This window comes from Pleurodeles waltl, chromosome 6 (genome assembly GCF_031143425.1).
Source record: "Pleurodeles waltl isolate 20211129_DDA chromosome 6, aPleWal1.hap1.20221129, whole genome shotgun sequence".
NCBI classification, from domain to species: domain Eukaryota; kingdom Metazoa; phylum Chordata; class Amphibia; order Caudata; family Salamandridae; genus Pleurodeles; species Pleurodeles waltl.
Window position 1 is genome coordinate 1,513,545,159 of NC_090445.1, and position 22,794 is coordinate 1,513,567,952.

The window sequence follows — 22,794 nt, forward strand, 5'->3', positions numbered from 1 at the left end:
GGACAGTACAGAGGAGGTTTTCGGGGACAATATAGAGGAGGGCAATTCCCTAGGAATAGAGGAAAATTTCAAAGCCCCAAAACCCCTACTACTAAGCAGTGACTCACATGTCACTCATCCCCTCCACACAACACCAGTGGGGGGAAGAATAAGTCATTATTACAAAGCATGGGAGGAAATCACTACAGACACTTGGGTTCTAGCAATTATCCAACATGGTTATTGCATAGAATTTCTACAATTCCCTCCAAACATACCACCAAAAGCACACAATTTGACAAAACATCATTCCAATCTCCTGGAGATAGAAGTGCAGGCACTATTGCAAAAGAATGCAATCGAATTAGTGCCAAACACACAAATAAACACAGGAGTTTACTCACTGTACTTTCTGATACCAAAGAAGGACAAAACGCTGAGACCAATCCTAGACCTCAGAATAGTGAACACATTCATCAAATCAGACCATTTTCACATGGTCACACTACAAGAAGTATTACCATTGCTAAAACTACACGACTACATGTCAACTTTAGACCTCAAGGACGCGTATTTCCATATACCAATACACCCATCGCACATGAAATACCTAAGGTTTGTATTCAAAGGAATACATTACCAATTCAAGGTACTGCCTTTCGGATTAACAACCGCACCAAGAGTCTTTACCAAATGTCTAGCGGTAGTCGCTGCACACATCAGAAGGCAGCAAATACATGTGTTCCCATATCTAGACGACTGGCTAATCAAGGCCCATTCGTTAATAGAGTGCTCAAATCACACAAATCAGATCATACAAACCCTCTTCAAACTAGGGTTCACCGTCAACTTCACAAAATCCAACATTCTGCCGTGCAAGGTACAACAATACCTAGGAGCCATAATAGACACAACAAAAGGAGTAGCCACTCCAAGTCCCCAAAGAATTCAAAATTTCAACACCATCATACAACGCATGTATCCAACACAAAAGATACAAGCAAAGATGGTATTACAACTCCTAGGCATGATGTCTTCATGCATAGCCATTGTCCCAAACGCAAGACTGCACATGAGGCCCTTACAACAGTGCCTAGCATCACAGTGGTCTCAAGCACAGGGTCATCTTCTAGATCTGGTGTTAATAGACCGCCAAACTTACCTCTCGCTTCTGTGGTGGAACAACATAAATTTAAACAAAGGGCGGCCTTTCCAAGACCCAGTGCCACAATACGTAATAACAACAGATGCTTCCATGACAGGGTGGGGAGCACACCTCGATCACCACAGCATACAAGGACAATGGAACGTACATCAAACAAGACTGCATATAAATCACCTAGAACTTCTAGCAGTTTTTCAAGCACTAAAAGCTTTCCAACCAATAATAGTTCACAAATACATTCTCGTCAAGACAGACAACATGACAACAATGTATTATCTAAACAAGCAAGGGGGGACGCACTCCACGCAGTTAAGCCTGCTAGCACAAAAAATTTGGCGTTGGGCAATTCACAACCAAATTCGCCTAATAGCACAATTTATACCAGGGATCCAAAATCAACTCGCAGACAATCTCTCTCGAGATCACCAACAGGTCCACGAATGGGAAATTCACCCCCAAATTCTGAACACCTATTTCAAACTCTGGGGAACACCTCAAATAGACTTGTTTGCGACGAAGGAGAACGCAAAATGCCAAAACTTCGCATCCAGATACCCACACACAGTCCCAAGGCAATGCCCTATGGATGAACTGGTCAGGGATATTTGCTTACGCTTTTCCTCCTCTCCCTCTCCTTCCTTACCTGGTAAACAAACTCAGTCAAAACAAACTCAAACTCATATTAATAGCACCAACTTGGGCAAGGCAACCCTGGTACACAACGCTGCTAGACCTATCAGTAGTACCCCACATCAAATTGCCCAACAGGCCAGATCTGTTGACACAACACCACCAAAAGATCAGACACCCAGATCCAGCATCGCTGAATCTAGCAATCTGGCTCCTGAAATCCTAGAATTCGGGCACTTACAACTTACCCAAGAATGTATGGAAGTCATAAAGCAAGCCAGAAGGCCATCCACCAGGCACTGCTATGCAAGTAAATGGAAGAGGTTTGTTTGCTACTGCCATATTAATCAAATACAACACAACTCCAGAACATGTAGTGGGTTACTTGCTTCACTTACAAAAATCTAACCTGGCTTTCTCTTCCATTAAAATACACCTTGCAGCAATATCTGCATACCTGCAGACTACCTATTCAACTTCCCTATATAAGATACCAGTCATTAAAGCATTCATGGAGGGCCTTAGGAGAATTATACCACCAAGAACACCACCTGTTCCTTCATGGAACCTAAATGTTGTCCTAACTAGACTTATGGGTCCACCTTTTGAACCCATGCACTCCTGCGAAATACAGTTCCTAACCTGGAAGGTTGCATTTCTCATCGCCATTACTTCCCTAAGAAGAGTAAGCGAGATTCAGGCGTTTACAATACAAGAACCTTTTATACAACTACACAAGAATAAGGTCGTCCTAAGGACTAATCCTAAATTTTTGCCAAAGGTTATTTCACCGTTCCATCTAAATCAAACAGTGGAACTTCCAGTGTTCTTTCCACAGCCAGATACCGTAGCTGAAAAGGCACTACATACATTAGATGTCAAAAGAGCATTGATGTATTACATTGACAGAACAAAGAACATCAGAAAGACTAAACAACTATTTATTGCATTATAAAAACCTCATGCAGGAAACCCAATATCAAAACAAGGTATAGCCAGATGGATAGTTAAATGCATCCAAATCTGCTACCTTAAAGCTAAACGACAGCTGCCCATTACACCAAGGGCACACTCAACCAGAAAGAAAGGTGCAACCATGGCCTTTCTAGGAAACATCCCAATGCAAGAAATATGTAAGGCAGCCACATGGTCTACGCCTCACACATTCACCAAGCACTACTGTGTAGACGTGTTATCCGCACAACAAGCCACAGTAGGTCAAGCCGTATTAAGAACATTATTTCAAACTACTTCCACTCCTACAGGCTGAGCCACCGCTTTTGGGGAGATAACTGCTTACTAGTCTATGCAAAACATGCGTATCTACAGCGACAGATGCCATCGAACTGAAAATGTCACTTACCCAGTGTACATCTGTTTGTGGCATCAGTCGCTGTAGATTCGCATGTGCCCACCCGCCTCCCCGGGAGCCTGTAGCAGTTCGGAAGTTACCTTCAACTATTTGTATACAGGGAGTGCAGAATTATTAGGCAAATGAGTATTGTAGGAAGTTGACTCTGTATGTGCTATTTCAAAGTAAGGAATAGCATGCACAGAGTCCAAGGGTTCCCCTTAGAGGTAAAATAGTGGTAAAAATAGATAATACTAATGCTCTATGTTGTGGTAGTGTGGTCGAGCAGTAGGCTTATCCAAGGAGTAGTGTTAAGCATTTGTTGTACATACACATAGACAATAAATGAGGTACACACACTCAGAGACAAATCCAGCCAATAGGTTTTTATATAGAAAAATATCCTTTCTTAGTTTATTTTAAGAACCACAGGTTCAAATTCTACATGTAATATCTCATTCGAAAGGTATTGCAGGTAAGTACTTTAGGAACTTCAAATCATCAAAATTGCATGTATACTTTTCAAGTTATTCACAAATAGCTGTTTTAAAAGTGGACACAGTGCAATTTTCACAGTTCCTGGGGGAGGTAAGTTTTTGTTAGTTTTACCAGCTAAGTAAGACACTTACAGGGTTCAGTTCTTGGTCCAAGGTAGCCCACCGTTGGGGGTTCAGAGCAACCCCAAAGTCACCACACCAGCAGCTCAGGGCCGGTCAGGTGCAGAGTTCAAAGTGGTGCCCAAAACACATAGGCTAGAATGGAGAGAAGGGGGTGCCCCGGTTCCGGTCTGTTTGCAGGTAAGTACCCGCGTCTTCGGAGGGCAGACCAGGGGGGTTTTGTAGGGCACCGGGGGGGACACAAGCCCACACAGAAATTTCACCCTCAGCAGCCCGGGGGCGGCCGGGTGCAGTGTAGAAACAAGCGTCGGGTTTGTAATGGAAGTCAATGGGAGATCTAGGGATCTCTTCAGCGCTGCAGGCAGGCAAGGGGGGGGGTTCCTCGGGGAAACCTCCACTTGGTCGAGGGAGAGGGACTCCTGGGGGTCACTCCTCCAGTGAAAGTTCGGTCCTGCTGGTCCTGGGGGCTGCGGGTGCAGGGTCTCTCCCAGGTGTCGGGACTTAGGATTCAAAGAGTCGCGGTCAGGGGAAGCCTCGGGATTCCCTCTGCAGGCGGCGCTGTGGGGGCTCAGGGGGGACAGGTTTTTGTACTCACAGTCTTAGAGTAGTCCTGGGGTCCCTCCTGAGGTGTTGGATCGCCACCAGCCGAGTCGGGGTCGCCGGGTGCAGTGTTGCAAGTCTCGCGCTTCTTGCGGGGAGCTTGCAGGGTTCTTTAAAGCTGCTGGAAACAAAGTTGCAGCTTTTCTTGGAGCAGGTCCGCTGTCCTCGGGAGTTTCTTGTCTTTTCGAAGCAGGGGCAGTCCTCAGAGGATGTCGAGGTCGCTGGTCCCTTTGGAAGGCGTCGCTGGAGCAGGATCTTTGGAAGGCAGGAGACAGGCCGGTGAGTTTCTGGAGCCAAGGCAGTTGTCGTCTTCTGGTCTTCCTCTGCAGGGGTTTTCAGCTAGGCAGTCCTTCTTCTTGTAGTTGCAGGAATCTAATTTTTCTAGGGTTCAGGGTAGCCCTTAAATACTAAATTTAAGGGCGTGTTTAGGTCTGGGGGGTTAGTAGCCAATGGCTACTAGCCCTGAGGGTGGGTACACCCTTTTTGTGCCTCCTCCCAAGGGGAGGGGGTCACAATCCTAACCCTATTGGGGGAATCCTCCATCTGCAAGATGGAGGATTTCTAAAAGTTAGAGTCACTTCAGCGCAGGACACCTTAGGGGCTGTCCTGACTGGTCAGTGACTCCTCCTTGTTGCTTTCTTTGTTCCCTCCAGCCTTGCCGCCAAAAGTGGGGGCCGTGGCCGGAGGGGGCGGGCAACTCCACTAAGCTGGAGTGCCCTGCTGGGCTGTGACAAAGGGGTGAGCCTTTGAGGCTCACCGCCAGGTGTTACAGCTCCTGCCTGGGGGAGGTGTTAGCATCTCCACCCAGTGCAGGCTTTGTTACTGGCCTCAGAGTGACAAAGGCACTCTCCCCATGGGGCCAGCAACATGTCTCTGGTGTGGCAGGCTGCTGGAACTAGTCAGCCTACACAGACAGTCGGTTAAGTTTCAGGGGGCACCTCTAAGGTGCCCTCTGTGGTGTATTTTACAATAAAATGTACACTGGCATCAGTGTGCATTTATTGTGCTGAGAAGTTTGATACCAAACTTCCCAGTTTTCAGTGTAGCCATTCTGGTGCTGTGGAGTTCGTGTTTGACAGACTCCCAGACCATATACTCTTATGGCTACCCTGCACTTACAATGTCTAAGGTTTTGTTTAGACACTGTAGGGGTACCATGCTCATGCACTGGTACCCTCACCTATGGTATAGTGCACCCTGCCTTAGGGCTGTAAGGCCTGCTAGAGGGGTGGCTTACCTATACTGCATAGGCAGTGAGAGGCTGGCATGGCACCCTGAGGGGAGTGCCATGTCGACTTACTCGTTTTGTCCTCACTAGCACACACAAGCTGGCAAGCAGTGTGTCTGTGCTGAGTGAGAGGTCTCCAGGGTGGCATAAGACATGCTGCAGCCCTTAGAGACCTTCCTTGGCATCAGGGCCCTTGGTACTAGAAGTACCAGTTACAAGGGACTTATCTGGATGCCAGGGTCTGCCAATTGTGGATACAAAAGTACAGGTTAGGGAAAGAACACTGGTGCTGGGGCCTGGTTAGCAGGCCTCAGCACACTTTCAATTGTAAACATAGCATCAGCAAAGGCAAAAAGTCAGGGGGCAACCATGCCAAGGAGGCATTTCCTTACAAGTATTTTGACCACATCATCCTCTTTATGCATGTTGTCTTACTCCAAGCTGTATAGGCTCGAAAGCCTTCTACCAATTAAGCATATTAGGTGATGTGCATCTCTGTAATGAGAAGGGGTGTGGTCTAATGACATCAACACCCTATATCAGGTGTGCATAATTATTAGGCAACTTCCTTTCCTTTGGCAAAATGGGTCAAAAGAAGGACTTGACAGGCTCAGAAAAGTCAAAAATAGTGAGATATCTTGCAGAGGGATGCAGCACTCTTAAAATTGCAAAGCTTCTGAAGCGTGATCATCGAACAATCAAGCGTTTCATTCAAAATAGTCAACCGGGTCGCAAGAAGCGTGTGGAAAAACCAAGGTGCAAAATAACTGCCCATGAACTGAGAAAAGTCAAGCGTGCAGCTGCCACTTGCCACCAGTTTGGCCATATTTCAGAGCTGCAACATCACTGGAGTGCCCAAAAGCACAAGGTGTGCAATACTCAGAGACATGGCCAAGGTAAGAAAGGCTGAAAGACGACCACCACTGAACAAGACACACAAGCTGAAACGTCAAGACTGGGCCAATAAATATCTCAAGACTGATTTTTCTAAGGTTTTATGGACTGATGAAATGAGAGTGAGTCTTGATGGGCCAGATGGATGGGCCCGTGGCTGGATTGGTAAAGGGCAGAGAGCTCCAGTCTGACTCAGACGCCAGCAAGGTGGAGGTGGAGTACTGGTTTGGGCTGGTATCATCAAAGATGAGCTTGTGGGGCCTTTTCGGGTTGAGGATGGAGTCAAGCTCAACTCCCAGTCCTACTGCCAGTTCCTGGAAGACACCTTCTTCAAGCAGTGGTACAGGAAGAAGTCTGCATCCTTCAAGAAAAACATGATTTTCATGCAGGACAATGCTCCATCACACGCGTCCAAGTACTCCACAGCGTGGCTGGCAAGAAAGGGTATAAAAGAAGGAAATCTAATGACATGGCCTCCTTGTTCACCTGATCTGAACCCCATTGAGAACCTGTGGTCCATCATCAAATGTGAGATTTACAAGGAGGGAAAACAGTACACCTCTCTGAACAGTGTCTGGGAGGCTGTGGTTGCTGCTGCACGCAATGTTGATGGTGAACAGATCAAAACACTGACAGAATCCATGGATGGCAGGCTTTTGAGTGTCCTTGCAAAGAAAGGTGGCTATATTGGTCACTGATTTGTTTTTGTTTTGTTTTTGAATGTCAGAAATGTATATTTGTGAATGTTGAGATGTTATATTGGTTTCACTGGTAATAATAAATAATTGAAATGGGTATATATTTTTTTTTTGTTAAGTTGCCTAATAATTATGCACAGTAATAGTCACCTGCACACACAGATATCCCCCTAACATAGCTAAAACTAAAAACAAACTAAAAACTACTTCCAAAAATATTCAGCTTTGATATTAATGAGTTTTTTGGGTTCATTGAGAACATGGTTGTTGTTCAATAATAAAATTAATCCTCAAAAATACAACTTGCCTAATAATTCTGCACTCCCTGTATATATCATCTCAACCTTAAATAGGAACATACTTAGTCAATCCATTGCATGGGCACTATTACTACAATTCAACTCCTACCTCACCCTCTGCGGGGAAAAACAATCGAAGATGGAGTCGACGCCCATGCGCAATGGAGACAAAAGGAGGAGTCACTCGGTCCCGTGACGCGAAAGACTTCTTCGAAGAAAAACAACTTGTAACACTCCGGCCCAACACCAGATGGCGAGCTATGCAACACATGCGAATCTACAGCGACTGATGCCACGAACAGATGTACACTGGGTAAGTGACATTTTCATTTTCCTTTCCCTGTAACAGTAGTTTATCACTTTGAGGTTATTCTGGATTGACATGCTAAAGCATTTGTCATTCTGATGAAAAGGGAGAGTAGTCAAGATTTTTATTACATTTCTTGATACTACACTCATTACCACATTGTAGGAAGTTGGCTCTGTATGCACTATTTCAAAGTAAGGAATAGTATGCACAGAGTCCAAGGGTTCCCCTTAAAGGTAAGATAGTGGCAAAAAGATAATACTAATGCTCTATTTTGTGGTAGTGTGGTCGAGCAGTAGGCTTATCAAAGGAGTAGTGTTAAGCATTTGTTGTACATACACACAGGCAATAAATGAGGAACACACACTCAGAAACAATTCCAGGCCAATAGGTTTTAGTTATAGAAAAATATATTTTCTTAGTTTATTTTAAGAACAACAGGTTCAAATTCTACATGTAATATCTTATTTGAAAGGTATTGCAGGTAAGTACTTTAGGAACTTTGAATAATCACAATAGCATATATACTTTTTACATAAAACACATTTAGCTGTTTTAAAAGTGGACACAGTGCAATTTTCACAGTTCCTGGGGGAGGTAAAGTAATGTTAGTTCTTGCAGGTAAGTAAACCACCTACGGGGTTCAAATTGGGGTCCAAGGTAGCCCACCGTTGGGGGTTCAGAGCAACCCCAAAGTTACCACACCAGCAGCTCAGGGCCGGTCAGGTGCAGAGTTCAAAGTGGTGCCCAAAACGCATAGGCTTCAATGGAGAGAAGGGGGTGCCCTGGTTCCAGTCTGCCAGCAGGAAAGTACTCGCGTCTTCGGGGGCAGAACAGGGGGGTTTTGTGGGGCACCGGGGGGGACACAAGCTCACACAAAAAGTACACCCTCAGCGGCACTGGGGCGGCCGGGTGCAGTGTGCAAACACGTGTCGGGTTTTCAATAGGTTTCAATGGGAGACCAAGGGGTCTCTTCAGCGAGGCAGGCAAGGGGGGGGCTCCTCGGGATAGCCACCACCTGGGCAAGGGAGAGGGCCTCCTGGGGGTCACTCCTGCACTGGAGTTCCGATCCTTCAGGTGCTGGGGGCTGCGGGTGCAGGGTCTTTTCCAGCCGTCGGGATTTTAGAGTCAGGCAGTCGCGGTCAGGGGGAGCCTGGGGATTCCCTCTGCAGGTGTCGCTGTGGGGGCTCAGGGGGGACAACTTTGGTTAATCACAGTCTCGGAGTCGCCGGAGGGTCCTCCGTGAGGTGTTGGTTCTCCACCAGTCGAGTCGGGGTCACCGGGTGCAGTGTTGCAAGTCTCACGCTTCTTGCGGGGATTGCAGAGGTCTTTAAATCTGCTCCTCTGGATACAAAGTTGCAGTCTTTGTTGAACAGGGCCGCTGTTCTCGGGAGTTTCTTGGTCTCTTGGAAGCAGGGCAGTCCTCTGAGGATTCAGAGGTCGCTGGTCCCAGGGAAGGCGTCGCTGGAGCAGTTTTCTTCTGAAGGCAGGAGACAGGCCGGTAGGACTGGGGCCAAAGCAGTTGGTGTCTTCTTTCTTCTTCTGCAGGGGTTTTTCAGCTCAGCAGTCCTCTTCTTCGGTAAGTTGCAGGAATCTAAATTGTTAGGTTCAGGGGAGCCCTTAAATACTAAATTTAAGGGCGTGTTTATGTCTGGGGGGTTAGTAGCCAATGGCTACTAGCCCTGAGGGTGGGTACACCCTATTTGTGCCTCCTCCCAAGGGGAGGGGGTCACATTCCTATCCCTATTGGGGGAATCCTCCATCTTCAAGATGGAGGATTTCTAAAAGTTAGTCACTTCAGCGCAGGACACCTTAGGGGCTGTCCTGACTGGCCAGTGACTCCTCCTTGTTATTCTCATTATCTCCTCCGGCCTTGCCGCCAAAAGTGGGGCCGTGGCCGGAGGGGGCGGGCAACTCCACTAGCTGGAGTGCCCTGCGGTGCTGGAACAAAGGGGGTAAGCCTTTGAGGCTCACCGCCAGGTGTTACAGCTCCTGCCTGGGGGAGGTGATAGCATCTCCACCCAGTGCAGGCTTTGTTTCTGGCCACAGAGTGACAAAGGCACTCTCCCCATGTGGCCAGAAACATGTCTCGAGTGTGGCAGGCTGCTAGAACCAGTCAGCCTACACAGGTAGTTGGTTTAAGTTTCAGGGGGCACCTCTAAGGTGCCCTCTGGGGTGTAGTTTACAATAAAATGTACACTGGCATCAGTGTGCATTTATTGTGCTGAGAAGTTTGATACCAAACTTCCCAGTTTTCAGTGTAGCCATTATGGTGCTGTGGAGTTCGTGTTTGACAGACTCCCAGACCATATACTCTTATGGCTACCCTGCACTTACAATGTCTAAGGTTTGGCTTAGACACTGTAGGGGCACAGTGCTCATGCACTGGTGCCCTCACCTATGGTATAGTGCACCCTGCCTTAGGGCTGTAAGGCCTACTAGAGTGGTGACTTATCTATACTGCATAGGCAGTGTGAGGTTGGCATGGCACCCTGAGGGGAGTGCCATGTCGACTTACTAGTTTTGTCCTCACCAGCACACACAAGCTGGCAAGCAGTGTGTCTGTGCTGAGTGAGGGGTCCCCAGGGTGGCATAAGATATGCTGCAGCCCTTAGAGACCTTCCCTGGCATCAGGGCCCTTGGTACCAGGGGTACCAGTTACAAGGGACTTACCTGGATGCCAGGGTGTGCCAATTGTGTAATCAAAAATACAGGTCAGGGAAAGAACACTGGTGCTGGGGTCTGGTTAGCAGGCCTCAGCACACTTTCAATTCAAAACATAGCATCAGCAAAGGCAAAAAGTCAGGGGGTAACCATGCCAAGGAGGCATTTCCTTACACAACCCCCCCCCCCCCCCCCCAAACAAAAGAGGATGAGACTAACCTTTCCCAAGAGAGTCTTCATTTTCTAAGTGGAAGAACCTGGAAAGGCCATCTGCATTGGCATGGGCAGTCCCAGGTCTGTGTTCCACTATAAAGTCCATTCCCTGTAGGGAGATGGACCACCTCAACAGTTTAGGATTTTCACCTTTCATTTGCATCAGCCATCTGAGAGGTCTGTGGTCAGTTTGAACTAGGAAGTGAGTACCAAAGAGGTATGGTCTCAGCTTCTTCAGGGACCAAACCACAGCAAAGGCCTCCCTCTCAATGGCACTCCAACTCTGCTCCCTCGGAAGTAACCTCCTGCTAATGAAAGCAACAGGCTGGTCAAGGCCATCATCATTTGTTTGGGACAAAACTGCCCCTATCCCATGTTCAGAGGCATCTGTCTGCACAATGAACTGCTTGGAGTAATCAGGAGCTTTTAGAACTGTTGCTGTGCACATTGCTTGTTTCAGGGTGTCAAAGGCCTGTTGGCATTCTACAGTCCAGTTTACCTTCTTGGGCATTTTCTTGGAGGTGAGTTCTGTGAGGGCTGTCACAATGGATCCATATCCCTTCACAAACCTCCTATAGTACCCAGTCAAGCCAAAGAATGCCCTGACTTGAGTCTGGGTTTTTGGAGCTGCCCTGTCCAGAATAGTCTGGATCTTAGGCTGGAGTGGCTGAACTTGGCCTCCACCTACAAGGTGTCCCAAGTAAACCACAGTTCCCTGCCCTATCTGGCATTTGGATGCCTTGATAGAGAGGCCTGCAGATTGCAGAGCCTTCAAAACCTTCTTCAGGTGGACCAGGTGATCCTGCCAGTTGGAGCGAAAGACAGCAATATCGTCAAGATAAGCTGCACTAAAGGACTCCAAGCCAGCAAGGACTTGATTCACCAACCTTTGGAAGGTGGCAGGGGCATTCTTTAAACCAAAGGGCATAACAGTGAACTGATAATACCCATCCGGTGTGGAGAATGCTGTCTTTTCTTTTGCTCCAGGTGCCATTTTGATTTGCCAGTACCCTGCTGTTAAGTCAAAGGTACTTAAGAATTTGGCAGCACCTAATTTGTCTATCAGTTCATCAGCTCTAGGAATGGGATGGGCATCTGTCTTGGTGACAGAATTAAGTCCTCTGTAGTCCACATAAAACCTCATCTCTCTCTTTCCATCTTTGGTGTGTGGTTTGGGGACTAAGACCACTGGGCTAGCCCAGGGGCTGTCCGAGTGCTCAATTACTCCCAATTCCAGCATCTTAAGGACTTCCACCTTGATGCTTTCTTTAACTTGATCAGACTGTCTGAATATTTTGTTTTTGACAGGCATGCTGTCTCCTGTGTCCACATCATGGGAACACAGGTGTGTCTGACCAGGGGTTAGGGAAAAGAGCTCAGCAAACTGTTGCAGGACTTTCCTACAGTCAGATTGCTGTTGGCCAGAGAGGGTGTCTGAATAGATCACTCCATCTACTGTGCCATATTTTGGGTCTGATGACAGAAGATCAGTGAGAGGTTCACTCTCTGCCTCCTGATCCTCATCTGTTACCATCAACAGATTCACATCAGCCCTGTCATGGAAGAGCTTAAGGCGGTTCACATGGATCACCCTCTTGGGGCTCCTGTTTGTGCCCAGGTCCACCAGGTAGGTGACCTGACTCTTCCTCTCTAGCACTGGGTAAGGGCCACTCCATTTGTCCTGAAGTGCCCTGGGAGCCACAGGCTCCAAAACCCAGACTTTCTGCCCTGGTTGAAATTCAACTAGTGCAGCCTTTTGGTCATACCAAAACTTCTGGAGCTGTTGGCTGGCCTCAAGGTTTTTACTTGCCTTTTCCATGTACTCTGCCATCCTTGAGCGAAGGCCAAGTACATAGTCCACTATGTCTTGTTTAGGCTCATGAAGAAGTCTCTCCCAGCCTTCTTTCACAAGAGCTAGTGGTCCCCTTACAGGGTGACCAAACAGAAGTTCAAAGGGTGAGAATCCTACTCCCTTCTGAGGCACCTCTCTGTAAGCGAAGAGCAGACATGGCAGGAGGACATCCCATCTCCTTTTGAGTTTTTCTGGGAGCCCCATGATCATGCCCTTTAATGTCTTGTTGAATCTCTCAACAAGGCCATTAGTTTGTGGATGATAGGGTGTAGTGAATTTATAAGTCACTCCACACTCTTTCCACATGTGTTTCAGGTATGCTGACATGAAGTTGGTACCTCTGTCAGACACCACCTCCTTAGGGAAGCCCACTCTGGTAAAGATACCAATGAGGGCCTTGGCTACTGCAGGGGCAGTAGTCGACCTAAGGGGAATAGCTTCAGGATACCTAGTAGCATGATCCACTACTACTAGGATGTACATATTTCCTGAGGCTCTGGGAGGTTCAAGTGGACCCACTATGTCCACACCCACTCTTTCAAAGGGGACCCCCACCACTGGAAGTGGAATGAGGGGGGCCTTTGGATGTCCACCTGTCTTACCACTGGCTTGACAGGTGGTACAGGAGACACAAAACTCCTTAACTTTCTGGGACATATTGGGCCAGTAGAAGTGGTTGACTAGTCTCTCCCACGTCTTGGTTTGTCCCAAATGCCCAGCAAGGGGAATATCATGGGCTAAGGTCAGTATGAACTCTCTGAACTCCTGAGGCACTACCACTCTCCTAGTGGCACCAGGTTTGGGATCTCTTGCCTCAGTGTACAGGAGCCCATCTTCCCAATAGACCCTATGTGTTCCAGTTTTCTTGCCATTGGACTCTTCAGCAGCTTGCTGCCTAAGGCCTTCAAGAGAGGGACAGGTTTCTTGCCCCTTACACAACTGCTCCCTTGAGGGTCCCCCTGGGCCTAAGAGCTCAACCTGATAAGGTTCTAACTCCATAGGCTCAGTTCCCTCAGAGGGCAGAACTTCTTCCTGAGAAGAGAGGTTCTCTTTTTGTTGTTGTGTTGCTGCTGGTTTCCCCGCTGACTTTCCTTTTCTCTTGGTAGGCTGGGCCCTTTTTCCAGACTCCAGCTCTACTTTTTCACCCTGAGCCTTGCACTGTGCCCTTGTCTGGACACACACCAGTTCAGGGATACCCAGCATGGCTGCTTGGGTTTTCAGTTCTACCTCAGCCCATGCTGAGGACTCCAGGTCATTTCCAAGCAAACAGTCTACTGGGATATTTGAGGAGACCACCACCTGTTTCAGGCCATTGACCCCTCCCCACTCTAAAGTTACCATAGCCATGGGATGTACTTTAGTCTGATTGTCAGCGTTGGTGACTGGATAAGTTTGTCCAGCCAGGTATTGACCAGGGGAAACCAGTTTCTCTGTCACCATGGTGACACTGGCACCTGTATCCCTCAGGCCTTCTACACTTGTCCCATTAATTAAGAGCTGCTGCCTGTATTTTTGCATGTTAGGAGGCCAGGCAGCCAGTGTGGCTAAATCCACCCCACCCTCAGAGACTAATGTAGCTTCAGTGTGACACCTGATTTGCTCTGGGCACACTGTTGATCCCACTTGGAGACTGGCCATTCCAGTTTTAGCTGGAGTGGAGTTAGAAGTGGTACTTTTCTTGGGACAGGCCTTGTCTCCAGTTTGGTGTCCAGGCTGATTACAGCTACGACACCAGGCCTTTTTGGGATCAAAGTTTTTACCCTTGTACCCAAAATTGGTTTGTGAAGAGGCTCTGGGCCCACCCTCCTGTGCAGGTTTTTGGGGGCCTGTAGAAGACTCTTTACTATTTTTGTTTTTGGATGTCTCAACACTCTTCCCCTGGGGAGGTTTTGTGACCCCTTTCTTTTGGCCACCCCCTGTGGAAGTTTTGGACACCCTAGTCTTGACCCAATGGTCCGCCTTCTTTCCCAATTCTTGGGGAGAAATTGGTCCTAGGTCTACCAGATGTTGATGCAGTTTATCATTGAAACAATTACTTAACAGGTGTTCTTTCACAAATAAATTGTACAGCCCATCATAATTATTTACACCACTGCCTTGAATCCAACCATCCAGTGTTTTCACTGAGTAGTCTACAAAATCAACCCAGGTCTGGCTCGAGGATTTTTGAGCCCCCCTGAATATAATCCTATACTCCTCAGTGGAGAATCCAAAGCCCTCAATCAGGGTTCCCTTCATGAGGTCATAAGATTCTGCATCTTTTCCAGAAAGTGTGAGGAGTCTATCCCTACACTTTCCAGTGAACATTTCCCAAAGGAGAGCACCCCAGTGAGATTTGTTCACTTTTCTGGTTACACAAGCCCTCTCAAAAGCTATGAACCATTTGGTGATATCATCACCCTCTTCATATTTAGTTAAAATCCCTTTAGGGATTTTCAACATGTCAGGAGAATCTCTGACCCTAGTTATGTTGCTGCCACCATTGATGGGTCCTAGGCCCATCTCTTGTCTTTCCCTTTCTATGGCTAGGATCTGTCTTTCCAAAGCCAATCTTTTGGCCATCCTGGCTAACTGGATGTCCTCTTCACTGGAGTTATCCTCAGTGATTTCAGAGATGTTGGTCTCTCCTGTGAGGGAAACAGCATCTCTGACTATTATATTTGGAGTCAGGGCTTGAGCAGCCCTGTTCTCCCTAAGTACGACTGGAGGGGGGGGGGGAATTTCCCTCCAAGTCACTATCTTCATCTTCTGTGTTGCCATCCTCAGAGGGGTTGGCTCTTTCAAACTCTGCCAAAAGCTCCTGGAGCTGTTGTTTGGAAGGTCTGGGGCCCATTGTAATTTTCTTTATTTTACAGAGTGACCTTAGCTCCCTCATCTTAAGATGGAGGTAAGGGGTGATGTCGAGTTCCATCACATTCACATCTGTACTAGACATTATGCTTCTAAAAGTTGGAATACTTTTTAAGAATCTAAAACTAGTTCTAGGTTCTAATTCAAACTTTTAAACTCTAAAAGAAATGCTAAACAGGATCTAACACAAGGCCCTAGCAGGTCTTTTAAGAATTTAGAAAAATAGCTCAGATTGCAAAAATCAATTTCTAATGACAATTTTTGGAATTTGTCTTGTGATCAGCTATTGGCTGAGTAGTCCAGCAAATGCAAAGTCTTGTACCCCACCGCTGATCCACCAATGTAGGAAGTTGGCTCTGTATGCACTATTTCAAAGTAAGGAATAGTATGCACAGAGTCCAACGGTTCCCCTTAGAGGTAAGAAAGTGGCAAAAAGATAATACTAATGCTCTATTTTGTGGTAGTGTGGTCGAGCAGTAGGCTTATCAAAGGAGTAGTGTTAAGCATTTGTTGTACATACACACAGGCAATAAATGAGGAACACACACTCAGAAACAATTCCAGGCCAATAGGTTTTTGTTATAGAAAAATATATTTTCTTAGTTTATTTTAAGAACCACAGGTTCAAATTCTACATGTAATATCTCATTTGAAAGGTATTGCAGGTAAGTACTTTGGGAACTTTGAATAATCACAATAGCATATATACTTTTTACATAAAACACATTTAGCTGTTTTAAAAGTGGACACAGTGCAATTTTCACAGTTCCTGGTGAAGGTAAAGTAATGTTAGTTCTTGCAGGTAAGTAAACCACCTACGGGGTTCAAATTGGGGTCCAAGGTAGCCCACCGTTGGGGGTTCAGAGCAACCCCAAAGTTACCACACCAGCAGCTCAGGGCCGGTCAGGTGCAGAGTTCAAAGTGGTGCCCAAAACACATAGGCTTCAATGGAGAGAAGGGGGTGCCCCGGTTCCAGTCTGCCAGCAGGTAAGTACCCGCGTCTTCGGAGGGCAGACCAGGGGGGTTTTGTAGGGCACCGGGGGGGACACAAGCTCACACAAAAAGTACACCCTCAGCGGCACTGGGGCGGCCGGGTGCAGTGTGCAAACACGCGTCGGGTTTTCAATAGGTTTCAATGAAAGACCAAGGGGTCTCTTCAGCGATGCAGGCAAGGGGGGGGGCTCCTCGGGGTAGCCACCACCTGGGCAAGGGAGAGGGCCTTCTGGGGGTCACTCCTGCACTGGAGTTCCGATCCTTCAAGTGCTGGGGGCTGCGGGTGCAGGGTCTTTTCCAGCCGTCTGGAGTTTAGAGTCAGGCAGTCGCGGTCAGGAGGAGCCTGGGGATTCCCTCTGCAGGCGTCGCTGAGGGGGGACAACTTTGGTTACTCACAGTCTCTGAGTCGCCAGAGGGTCCTCCCTGAGGTGTTGGTTCTCCACCAGTCGAGTCGGGGTCGCCGGGTGCGGTGTTGCAAGTCTCACGCTTCTTGCGGGGATTGCAGGGGTCTTTAAATCTGCTCCTCTGGATACAAAGTTGCAGTCTTTGTTGAACAGGGCTGCTGTTCTCGGGAGTTTCTTGGTCTCTTGGAAGCAGAGCAGTCCTCTGAGGATTCAGAGGTCGCTGGTCCCAGGGAAAGCGTCGCTGGAGCAGTTTTCTTCTGAAGGCAGGAGACAGGCCGGAAGGACTGGGGCCAAAGCAGTTGGTGTCTTCTTTCTTCTTCTGTAGGGGTTTTTCAGCTTAGCAGTCCTCTTCTTCGGTAAGTTGCAGGAATCTAAATTCTTAGGTTCAGGGGAGCCCATAAATACTAAATTTAAGGGCGTGTTTAGGTCTGGGGGGTTAGTAGCCAATGGCTACTAGCCCTGAGGGTGGGTACACCCTCTTTGTGCCTCCTCCCAAGGGGAGGGGGTCACATTCCTATCCCTATTGGGGGAATCCTCCATCTGCAAGATGGAGGATTTCTAAAAGTTAGTCACTTCAGCTCAGGACACCTTAGGGGCTGTCCTGACTGGCCAGTGACTCCTCCTTGTTATTCTCATTATCTCCTCCGGCCTTGCTGCCAAAAGTGGGGCCGTGGCCGGAGGGGGCGGGCAACTCCTCTAGCTGGAGTGCCCTGCAGTGCTGGAACAAAGGGGGTAAGCCTTTGAGGCTCACCGCCAGGTGTTACAGCTCCTGCCTAGGGGAGGTGATAGCATCTCCACCCAGTGCAGGCTTTGTTACAGGCCACAGAGTGACAAAGGCACTCTCCCCATGTGGCCAGCAACATGTCTCGAGTGTGGCAGGCTGCTAGAACCAGTCAGCCTACACGGGTAGTTGGTTTAAGTTTCATGTGGGCACCTCTAAGGTGCCCTCTGGGGTGTAGTTTACAATAAAATGTACACTGGCATCAGTGTGCGTTTATTGTGCTGAGAAGTTTGATACCAAACTTCCCAGTTTTCAGTGTAGCCATTATGGTGCTGTGGAGTCCGTGTTTGACAGACTCCCAGACCATATACTCTTATGGCTACCCTGCACTTACAATGTCTAAGGTTTGGCTTAGACACTGTAGGGGCACAGTGCTCATGCACTGGTGCCCTCACCTATGGTATAGTGCAACCTGCCTTAGGGCTGTAAGGCCTACTAGAGGGGTGACTTATCTATACTGCATAGGCAGTGTGAGGTTGGCGTGGCACCCTGAGGGGAGTGCCATGTCGACTTACTCGTTTTGTCCTCACCAGCACACACAAGCTGGCAAGCAGTGTGTCTGTGCTGAGTGAGGGGTCCCCAGGTTGGTATAAGATATGCTGCAGCCCTTGGAGACTTTCCCTGGCATCAGGGCCCTTGGTACCAGGGGTACCAGTTACAAGGGACTTACCTGGATGCCAAGGTGTGCCAATTGTGGAATCAAAAGTACAGGTTAGGGAAAGAACACTGGTGCTGGGGCCTGGTTAGCAGGCCTCAGCACACTTTCAATTCAAAACATAGCATCAGCAAAGGCAAAAAGTCAGGGGGTAACCATGCCAAGGAGGCATTTCCTTACACACATACTTTGTAATGTGAGGGAAAATATATAATTCCATTCTGGAGATGTCCAATCTGTAGGGTGTTGTGCATTTTGGATTAACCCCATAAAAAGTAACTTCTGTCATACCTGTACATTACCTACACTCAAACAACCTGGTATTCGGAGTCAAACCACTAAACTGGAAAATATTTCTGCACATAAATAACTTGTTTCTATTTTCTGCATGCAGTAATTTCTTTACATTTTATTTAGGAACTGCATGCTCTCTTTCTTCTCACCTGAAAACGCAAGCAGTAGAACAGATCTACAACTTAAGCATGTATGTCCTAGACATCAGTAAAAAATTAAACAAGCAATTATGTCAGAGCGTCTGGCTTGCATACCTGTATTATGGAAAGCATATTTCCATATTGTAACTGGCCCTATACTGTAGGGAATGCATTAGCATCTAGGGACAGGCAATCAAGGGTGTCTGTAACCAGATATTACAAGATAGTGTCATATGCTTCCATTTGACTGTGGTCCCCAGTACAAGACTGCAGGTAAATTTGGTCTAAGCTATTGGTTGTTGATTTTTTGTGGGGATGTTGTGATTGTCCTCCGTTTCAAGCCTCCTTTATGGTGAGGAATAATAAATAAACAATAAAAGCTTTACATAACTCCATGAGATCTGTGCAAGATACCTCTGCATATATAATTTGTTCATGTCCACTGAGGTTTCTGGAGCCATGGGGATACCCCTTCCTATGCACTATCTAACATGTTGCTTAGGCTTGCATTTGTAAAGTTATTAAAAATAAATTCTTGTGTTTCTAAATCCGTACTAACTAAAGCAATATCTATGAAGTATCTTTTCATAACAAAGTTTAGCTCGTATTATTTAGGAACTATCCAAGTAATGATGTTGGTTTTGCATAAAGAGCTTCAATTGCGTCTTGAATTTGTGATTTTCATTTTCTTATTGTGTTTCCTGTTTTCAGGTTGGTGATTTCGGTTTAGCTCGAGAGTATGGATCTCCTTTGAAACCCTACACTCCAGTGGTGGTAACTCTATGGTACAGAGCCCCAGAGTTATTACTCGGAGCAAAGGTGCAACTCTTAATCTTTTTTTGTATATGTATGCCTATGTGCTCTTGTGCCTAGTTTTTAAGCATTTCCTTGATTATCTTTTGGTTTTCATACTGACCACCTTCCCCACTTATATTTTAGGTTTGCTAAAGGAAAATTAGATAGATAGGGTAGAGATTACTCGTCTTACTTAGCGTTAGATGACTAGTGAGACAGACTAACAGATAATGTAGCACACCATACTTCCTCTCTATATCGAGTCCTAAATATAGATGCCCATTTTTCAAGTAGGGCACTGATCCACAACTAGTATACCACCCCAAAACACTAAAATAAATCATGAGCCACGGTGCACCAAATGAATTTAGTAGTCTTCTATGGTACCAGAGTACAACCTCATGATATCAGCTTTATTTAAACCTTGAACAAAATTCTTTTTTTTTTTTTTTTTTTTTTTTTTTTTGGTTCCACAATATCCTTTCTGTATACACGTGAATGGCCTGACTTTCTGGGTTATTATGCTTGGTTACTTTTATTGTTTGTGCAGTTAATTCATAGCAGTAACCTTAATCTTTTTCCCTTCCTTACTTTTGGACAGCCCAGTATGGCAACCACAGTCCGAGTACTGAAGGCATTGAGTTTCTGAGATCGACCACAAACTCGACCATACATGTCTTTCCGAGGGTTGATTAGTGTGTTCTTTATCAGCGGAAGGTGCTGTTGTCTGTTTATTGATTCGCGTAGGAAGTTGGTACTTTATCTGGTATCTGAATGCCTTATATGGGTCTAGGGGTTCCCCAGTGAGGGACAGGGCTTCCTATGCAATCCCGAAGTGCTCTATTTAGGGATAGTGTGGTCGAATAGCCTTTGGCTTAACACAGAGTGCATTACATCTACCAATACACACTATAGTCAATAAAGGAGAGTCAACTCAAGGAGATCCACACCAATTTATAAAAATAGCAAGTATTTTTATGTATGTTTAGGGAATCAGAGAAAAATCGTTCAAGTATGTTTTTAAATATGAATTCTTTTTCACTTTAGAAGGTGGACAGTGCAATTTCTGGATTTTGCAATGTTAACCGATGGGAGGAAAAACAGGTTCTGCAAACAGAGTATAGCGACTTACGGGACCAATATCCAGGAGTTAAGGTGAATAGTGGACAAGGTTCAAGTCAGCACCTACAGTACACCCTCAGTAGCATGGGGACGGCCGGATGCAGAGTGCAAAACACCATTGGGTGCCCAATGCGTTCCTATGGGGATCGGTCACGCAAAAAGAGGCTGCAGGTGTCGTCAGGGGGGTCCAGTGGGAGTGAAACCACAATGGACTGTGACTCTGGAGGCCTGGAGAACCTTGTTGGCACTGGTGGTCCACTTCAACTCTGGTCGGAGACAGCAGGTGCAGTGGTGACTACAGATGTTGAGTTTTGGCGGTTCCAGAGGCTTCAGAGACCCTTCTTTGGAATTTGTTGGAGAATAGGCCAGTAGTTCATGGGGGGTCTTGAGTCTTTTTCTAAGGCGGGCAGTCCTCCTGGGTTTCTGGAGTCACAACTGTAGAACGAGTCAGCTTTGGTGCAGATTTGGACAAGGGATGGTACCACGTCAGCTGCCTTTTTCCCCCCTCTACTGCTTTTGCGGGTCTTGTGTGTCCTTGGTCTTCTTAGGTCGTCAGGATCTGCTTCTCTGATGCCATGGGCTCTCCTAAATACTGCGTTTCGGGGTTTTAGAGGTGTGTAGCGTAGTCGCCAATGGGCTACTGAGCCCTGGGGTCGCCACGCCCCCATATGATCACTTCTTGTGGGACGTGGTCATAACCCTGTCCCAGAGTTCCTAGGTATGCCATCTCAAAGATGGCTGACTCTGAAAAATTGGGTCCACCTTGGCTTAGCCCACCTTAGCAGTGGTACAGGCTTGAGGGTGGCACGTCTACCTGACTAGCTTATTTTCCCGCCTATCCAAGTGCCAAATGGGCTCTGGACAAGGGGTGGCTTCCTCGCCTGTGAGGGGAGACAGATTTGCATTTCAAAGGTGGCAGCCTTTTAAAGCTTACTTCCTTAGGAAAGCCAATCAGCAGGTCATCCTTTGGGAGGTGTTGTTACACCCTCTCGCCGGGCAGGCTTTTGTTCTGGGCCTCCTGTGATCAGAATACTCTTAAACTAGGGGACCAGGACCGTGTTTCGAGTGAAAAGCTGGTTGAAACCAGTCAGTGAGCACACCAGAGGCTGGTAGGGTTTCAGGGAGAACCTCTATGGTGCCCTCTGGGTGCATGCATTGGCAAATCGAACATTGAACTCAAAAAGAGGCATTTTCCTACAATTAGTGACATTATTCCTTTCTGAAAGATAATGCACTTTTTCTGCTATGGATGGCAAACATATGTCCTAATTGGTCGAGTATTGTTAAGCAGTGCCTGTAGATGTTTACGTAAACTACTTGGCAACTCCAAGTGACGATTACAAGGTATTTTCTGTAAGAACATTACATGCCTGCTCTCCAGTCACACCAAAAGCTTTATATTTTCCTTGGCTTGATTATAGTTTACTAAAACATCGTTTGAAAAAGTAAATCTAACCCAAGTTCCCTTTTCCTATACTCAGAAAAATGCTTCAAAACCACACCGTCGACAAATACACCTATAAATTCTAAGAACTGCCTTGAAGCCAAGAAGTTGACAGTTGTACAACCCAGCAGATTGAAACAAACTGCAGTGTCTCTTGGTAGAGGCATCAATTCACATGGTGCTCCACACAAATTAATAACAGAATATAGCCTCAAAACATTCAACTTAATCCATCTGTTTACAATACATTTTGGTAGAGGCATCAATACACATGGTGCTCCACACAAATTCATAACAGAATATAGCCTCCAACCATTCAACTTAATCCATCTGTTTACAATACATTTTGGTAGAGGAATCAATACACATGGTGCTCCACACAAATTCATAACAGAATATAGCCTACACCCATTCAACTTAATCCATCTGTTTACAATACATTTGATGATGCCTGGCCTAAAAGCAGTATGAAACATAAATAGAATATCGGCGGACGTCTTTCAAGCTGGTCAGCAAAAATCAGTAACTGTATAGTGTGCTTAAATTCTGAAATCGCCTTGGGACCAGGAAAAGGGTGGGAAATTCTGTTATAAGACAGATCCAGATAGATTGCTTAGTTGATGAGGCTCCTGTCAGATTTTGTTTCTTGCAGTTCTCCATTACAGAGTATTCTCTGATATTTGTAAAGCTTATAATATTGCCATGCATGCACTTCTCTGCATCCAAGAATACGTTTCAATTATATAAATGCCATTTTTGAGAATTATTTTGAGAAAACCTGCTTGTTAGGGTAATACTTTGTTTTTTTTTTATTAAATA

General features: G+C 46.5%; 1 protein-coding gene across 11 annotated transcripts in view; it reads left to right on the forward strand.

Annotated features, from left to right (window-relative positions):
• LOC138301017 (cyclin-dependent kinase 11B-like) overlaps positions 1-22,794 on the forward strand; it is a 634,168-nt gene that overhangs the window by 521,409 nt on the left and 89,965 nt on the right. For all 11 annotated transcript variants that reach the window (XM_069241025.1, XM_069241026.1, XM_069241031.1 and 8 more), the window contains one exon: positions 19,326-19,433. In XM_069241025.1, the coding sequence (XP_069097126.1) occupies positions 19,326-19,433 (108 nt within the window). The remainder of the gene's footprint in view (positions 1-19,325; positions 19,434-22,794) is intronic.